Source organism: Pinus tabuliformis, chromosome 4_1, assembly GCF_031772625.1.
Source record: "Pinus tabuliformis cultivar Carrire ecotype Pingquan chromosome 4_1, CPIR1, whole genome shotgun sequence".
Classification (NCBI taxonomy): domain Eukaryota; kingdom Viridiplantae; phylum Streptophyta; class Pinopsida; order Pinales; family Pinaceae; genus Pinus; species Pinus tabuliformis.
The window spans coordinates 874,200,403-874,207,542 of record NC_142303.1 but is presented as its reverse complement, the minus strand read 5'-3'; the positions used below and the strand labels follow the sequence as shown (position 1 = coordinate 874,207,542).

Here is a 7,140-nt window from a genome sequence, read left to right as displayed (position 1 = left end):
GGGAATAAAAAACCAGCAGTTACTATAAAGACACCTCCAGGGAATTAATCAAAGCCATCTACTAGTAATAGCTTTGCAGTATTAGATAGTGAGGATTTGCAAGATCCAGACAACTCAACCTATAATAAAAGAGGACCTACTCAGGAAAAGGAAAAAATGGATAGATCCCAATCGAAAGAAAAAGAAAAGGAGATAGATCTAGAAGGTAATCAGCCCAAGAAAGCCTCCAAAGACTGGAGCCTTCCTGAAATGGATATAGATGGCACAAATCCCAGCATAGAAAATGAGAAGGAAGGCGATGGTCACTCTCAGGAACCACAAATCATGGAGGAGGATACAGAATCAATAGATATTGGTGAACTGGATATCTTGGGATTAGAACATGCATGCAAAACAGGGAACTTCGATAAAATACCTGACAGCCAAGTGGACAACCTAGTGGCAGTTCTCAATAAAGCCCAGAAAAAATATTCTCTAGGGGTTCAAATTGGCAGCCAATGGGACGGAAAATTCATTACCAAAGACAACAAAAAAAGGGGAAGGAAAACTACCTTAGAAAGAACCATCAAGATTGGAGAAGTGCTGGTAGACTCAGGCAGATATGCCAAGCTAACCAAGTATTTCAACATCAATCCCAAGCCTTCCCAATGAAGTTGATCTCATGGAATATCAGAGGGCTTAACTGCCCAAGGAAAGGAAAACTCTTAAAAAACATGTTAATGGAAGAAAAACCAGCAGTTCTTTTTCTACAGGAAACAAAATGCAATTCGACAGTTTTGGAAAAAATAGCAGCTAAGGCCTGGCCAGGGGGGATAGTAGCAGCTGTTGATGCTCAGGGTGCTTCTGGAGGACTTGCATTGCTTTGGGATGCAAGAAAGATTCAAATGACCAACATACATGCAAATAAAAGTTTCATCGAAGCAATATTCCATATAATAGGAACCAACATCTATGGGCACATCACTAATGTGTACTTTCCTCAAGAAACCCAGCACAAGAATGAAATATTGGAGGCTCTAACAAATCTCAGCACCGATAGGCAATACCCGTTATGGATCGCTGGAGGAGACTATAATATGATCGCTTCGGTGGAGGAAAAAAAGGGAGGCAGATGCAGAACAAACAGGGACGGATCTCTATTAAAGGACATTATACAGAATAACTGGCTTATAGATATTCCTACTAATAATGGCCTCTACACATGGAACAACAAAAGGATAGGTCCAATGCAAATAGCATCGCGTCTGGATCGTTTTTTAATCTCTGACAATGCAGTTCATGTAGGGGGAGAATTCACAGCTTCTATTCTCCCTTACTTCGGTTCCGATCATTGGCCGATAGCCCTCCAATGGAATCGTCCTGGCTGCCATATTAGACGTCCCTTTAGATTTGAGGCTTTTTGGTTGTCTCACCCGGACTTCAACGAATTTGTTAGAGCAACTTGGGTAAAATGTAATTGGATGGATGGTACAAAAATGGCTTCATTCCAAAGGAAGCTGAAATATCTCAAAGGGAAAATTAAAAAATGGAATCAATCTGTCTTTGGAAACATTTTTAAGGCTAAGGAAATCCTCAATCAAGAAATGAAAGTGGTTCAGCAAAGAATGATAATTGAAGGACGCTCAGAAGAACTAAGCAAGAAAGAGCAGTCCTTAGAGAATCTACTCCTCGAGCGAGAGTCACAGGAGGAAACTCTCTGCAGACAAAAATCGAGAGTTAGATGGTTGAAGGAGGGTGAGAAGAATACGAAATTCTTTCACAAATCTACAGTGCAAAGAAGAATGATTAATCAAATTTCCCGGGTCACCAATGAACAAGGAGGCAAAATCGAAACACATGAAGGAATAGAACAGGTGTTCCTCAACTACTTCAAGAAGATGAATCAAGAGCCGGATATAAACAGAACATAAGCTATCGGGAAAATCATCAGCAATATTCCCAAATTAATCACGGAAGATCATAACACTCTCCTTCTCAAACCCGTAAGCCTCCAGGAAGTAGATGATGCTGTCCACCAACTCAAAGCAGGAAAAGCCCCGGGACCCGATGGCTTTACTTCAAATTTTTTCCATCACTTTTGGGATCTGGTCAAATGGGAGGTGTGGCAGGTGGTGGAAGAATCGCGTACTCTCAGATGGATGTATCCAGGTTTGAACGCAACATTCATAGCTTTAATCCCTAAAGAAGAGGAATCCTCCACTCCGGATAAATTCAGACCGATTGCTTTATGCAACATCATATACAAGATTGTTTCCAAAGTGATAGCTTCCAGATTGAAGCCCCTGCTTCCACTTATCATCTCTCCAGAACAAACTGGTTATGTTGAAGGAAGGCAGATTATGGATGGGATAATTCTAACTCATGAGATAATCCACTCTCTCAAGCTCACAAAAAAACCAGGTATGTTGCTCAAACTCGATTTATCTAAGGCTTTTGATAGTATCAGTTGGGAATATCTGCAAAATATCCTTCAAGCCTTTGGTTTTGCCCCCTCTTGGATTAGATGGATCAGTAGTCTCATTTCCTCTTCGTTCTTCTCTATTCTCATCAATGGAATCCCCTCAGCCACTTTTCGTCCTTCTAGAGGCATTCGCCAAGGGGACCCTATCTCGCCCTTCCTGTTTGTCATTTTGGCTGAAGGTTTAGGACGTAGCATTAAAGAAGCCCTCCGTTCTCATCACCTCAAAGGTCTATCCTTCCACCAAACCCCTGCTTTTTCGCACCAGCAATTCGTCGATGACAACCTGCTTTTTGGTCATCCGTCTGTTCAAGAAGCTCGAGCCCTTAAATCTATTCTTGGCGAATTCTCGGAGGCCTCTGGAGCCCTCATTAACAAAGTCAAATCCCAGATCTTCTTCTTCAACACTTCGCCATCCATCCAAAGAACTATTGCCCGTATCCTTGGCTTCTCCATCGCTTCCCTTCCGTCTAAGTATTTGGGGGCTCCTTTATTTGCCACGGCTCTCAAGCATGACTCATGGAACAATCTTTTAGAGAAGCTGGAAGCTAGATTATCTCTGTGGACGCATAGAGCGCTCAATATGGAAAGTAGGCTAGTACTAATCAAAGCAGTTCTTCAAACCATGCCTCTTTACCTTTTCTCCATATTGGCAGCGCCCAAATGGGTACTTAAAGCTATCAAACAGCTTCAGCGAAACTTCCTTTGGGGTAAATCGGGGCCAAACCGAAAATGGGCATTAGTAAAATGGGAGAAAGCATGTCTTCCCAAAAAGGCAGGGGGAATTGGATTAAGAGATCCAGAACATAGTAATATGGTTATGGGGGCAAAAATCTGGTGGAAATGGCTATCCAATCCCACAACACCTTGGGCCTACCTTTGGACAGCGAAATATGCAAGCAACAAATCCATGGAGGAGAGACTTAGAATGTCAGAAACTAGTAAAGGATCCGTGATATGGAACTCAGCCATTCAACACAGGGATATAATTCAGAAACACAGCTTTTGGGAGGTGAAGGATGGCCACACGGCTAGGTTTTGGGAAGACTCATGGCAACAGCTCCCTAATCTCAGAGACACAATTCCGGGTATTGCTGATCAAGACATACAACATCATGAGAAGGTGAGTCGTTTCTGGGACTCACATAACGCTCAAGAACATAGAAAATGGAAAGATGCCAGGCACATAATACCACATAGCCCGGAACAAGCTCAATTCTCCCTCTCCACTGAGCTTCAAAAAAGGAAAATACTCACCTCGGCAGGCTTGGACACCCTCAGATGGGGATATGAGGAAAAAGGCACTTTCACAACCAGGGAAGCTTATAAAATAATTATCAAAGAAAAGATAATTAAAGATCAATTATGGGATAGGATATGGAACCCATCCATATGGCCGAAGGTCTCAACTTTTCTATGGCTTATCTCTCACAACAGAATTCTCACATGGGACAATCTCAGGAAAAGGAATTTTGCAGGACCTTCCATGTGCCCAAACTGCAAACAGGAAGAGGAATCAGCATTACATCTGATGCAATCCTGTCCAACGGGAAGGAAACTCTGGGAAAAAATTACCTTCCGCTGTCAGAAGGATGGAAGAGTGACTGGAGACATCAAAGGGACTCTCCGCACCTGGCCCCAAGAGCCGTATAAAAGTAAACTCTTAAACACACTCTGGCAGCTCATACCGGGATTACTTATGTGGAATATTTGGAAGGAAAGGAATAGAAGAATATTTAAAGATCAAGCACAACCAATCGAACAAATTTGGCTTGGATTGCACCAGAACATTAAAGAAACTCTGTCTATTAAAGGATGGTCTAAAGAGGACTTCCCATCTCTCCCGCAGGAACAAGCCATATGGGACAACTGGCAGATTCAATTACAACATCCGTTAATAACAAAGGATAATTCTTCAAAGCATCTAGAATCTCCATCAAGTTGGACACCACCACCAAATAATGTATACCAGCTTAACTTCGATGGAGCCTCGAAAGGGAATCCAGGAAAAACAGGTTTCGGAGGAAGCATCAGAAACTACCAGGGAACCCCCCTAATAACCTATGTTGGCTCAATTGGTTGGAATACCAACAATGCGGCGGAATTGGAGGGTCTATGGAGAGGATTAAATTTGGCACAGGAACGGAGACTCTTTCCTCTTATAGTGGAAGGGGACTCTCAAATTATTATCAACATGGCCTCAAAGCTTATGCAGGGATCTCAGGTATATAAGGTTAGTAGCAGTTGGAGATTGGCCACTAGACTAGAGCTTCTCAAACAATGGCTTACCAATCACCAAGCAATCTCCTTTAAACACATTAGAAGGGAAGGGAACAAATTGGCTGACTTTCTTGCAAACATAGGAGTGGAAAGTGGAAAGGAATTCTTTGAAGGCTCAATCTCCAGCATGGTTTCAGAGAATCAACTCTCCATCTTCAAGACTATAGTTACTAGTGATATGCAGATGCAGGAGAACTCACACCCGGATGCGGGTGATTTAATGAGCCGTTAATGCCCATACGAGCGACGCCGGCATCGGGCATCATCGTGGAGCAAGTAGGTGATTTATGCAGCGCATTAAATCCCATTAATGAGGAATTGGATGTACAACATGCGGAGTAAGTTCTTTAAGATGATGAGCATACGATTCATTTTAATTGCCCAGAGCTCGACATTCTCTCTCGCTCATTCTAGCAGAGAAATTCCCGGTCGAATTGGTTCACAGGAGTTAGGTGCTGAGTTGAGCATTCGGAAGCCATCATGGCTCCATAGAAGCCCGCATCTGGCTAGCCTCAAGCATTTAATTACGGTTCTTCTGGCTCGCATCTCGTATGGTCAATGTCTTTTCTTTTGGTATATAACTGTAATAGGTAGTGTTACGGTGTCTGTCGAAGCTGCTTGGGCAGGGTGGGGGACTCATTCAGACAATTCTGGAATTTATTTAGGGGTTCTGATTTCTATCTGTGCGGTGCTTTCCCTTGGCGCTCTCTACTCTGAGTACTGTTATCCTCTGTTTATTTCAAATTGGGGTGGGTCGTTCTTCTTCTACCTGCAACCCTTTTGTTCTCTTAGTTTATCAATCATTGATGCTATGACCCGACGTCGAGGAATTTCCCGGAGGGGCAGTAGTTCAGGCACTCGTGGGGGTGTTAGAGGAAGGGGAGGTCCTGCTCCACGACGCATTTCCCTGCTAGCTTCTGTCTTGCCGGCCTCACCATCATCCGACCACTCTGGTCCGTCCCTCTACAGTTCTTTCCACTCCTCCCGTTTCACATTTAAAAGCAAGCTAAACAAGCCTACTATCTCTCCTATTGTCACAGTCATCTTCTCAGAGGAAGAAGATGACCTCTCTGGCTCTGATGAACAATCCATGGATAGGACTCTCTCTCAGAAATCTAAGGATTCTCAAGGAAGCATGGCAGAGGAAATCCTCAATCTTCCAGAGGTGCAGCACGCCGAAGGTCATGAAGAGGACGCGCGTCTTCAGCAGACTCCTTCACACGAGGAGCTCATTCCTTGTGCACCGGTGCAGTTCTTAGGCACTTTTCTGTATCCGGTGTTGCCTCCTGGTTGCAGCATTATGGATGTCGAAGACAATGTGATGATTGAATGGGTCAGCTCTCCTAGCAAAGCCAACGATGCAGATGCAGAAGTACCACCTCAGGTTGAAACAATCAACGGCGGAGAATGATGGAGCAGATCGGACGGCGGTGGAGGATTTCGGACGACCCCTTTTTGCTGAACTTTATGTCCCGAAAAGTCAGAAATGATGACGTATGGAGAGAGCCACGCGTCAACAGGAGATTATATCGGGCCCGTTCATACGGAAACTGCCTGCTGGTCGACGGCGGCCCGATATACTGGCGGTTTTGGCTAAGCGGTTTTGTGCTACCGTTGTTGTCCACGTCCGCTTTTTTTCTGTATAATTCTCCATTGTCTTCTAGTTTTTGGTTTTTGGCGGTGGTGTCTAGTTCTACAGAGTCTTGGGCTCTCGTTTTTATCTATGTAAACAGACAGTTAAGAGCTGATGGCAGAAGTTTTTTTGATAGAGGGCTGGCTTTAGCCCCCTCAGAGGTTCCAACCTCTTTGTAAATATTTTCCTCTTTTATTTATACATAATAGAATAGTCTTTACTCAGAAAAAAAAAAAAACAAGTAGAAGTTATATTCCAGTTACATTTCCCTTAGCAATACTAGCATTAGCAAAAAGAATATACTAAGTAAAATTTACATTTCCATTAGAAATACTAACATTAGAAAATTTCCAATAAGTAAAAGTGACATTTCCCTTAGCAATACTAGCATTAGCAAAAAAAATATGACCAAACAATATTTAAATGTTTTGTATAGTTATTTTTTTTAGATTTAAAAATATTATATATTTAAATATTTTGTATAGTTAATTTTTTTTTTACTTTTAGATTATTTAAAAAAATTATTTTGGCACACATGGGAAAAATTTCAACTTTTGATGGTTGCACATCATACTGGGTTGTAGAATGATCCTCTGTGCTCAACCACACAACCGTAACAAGCACTTTGGATTAACACTCTCAAATGGTCCTTTACATTCTTCTTTTTATAAATTTAATATGTGGATTATTTTTAGTTCATACTGGGTTGTAGAATGATCCTCTCTCCTCAACCACACAACCGTAACATGCACTTTGGATTAATACCCTC

The 7,140-nt window shown here is 42.4% G+C and overlaps 1 protein-coding gene across 1 annotated transcript; it reads left to right on the top strand.

Moving 5' to 3' along the window:
• The first annotated feature begins 719 nt into the window (after positions 1-719).
• On the top strand, positions 720-1,910 carry LOC149178971 (uncharacterized). The gene has a single exon (XM_089422308.1). The coding sequence runs from the start codon at positions 720-722 to the stop codon at positions 1,908-1,910; it is 1,191 nt and encodes a 396-aa protein (XP_089278434.1).
• The last annotated feature ends 5,230 nt before the right edge of the window (positions 1,911-7,140 follow it).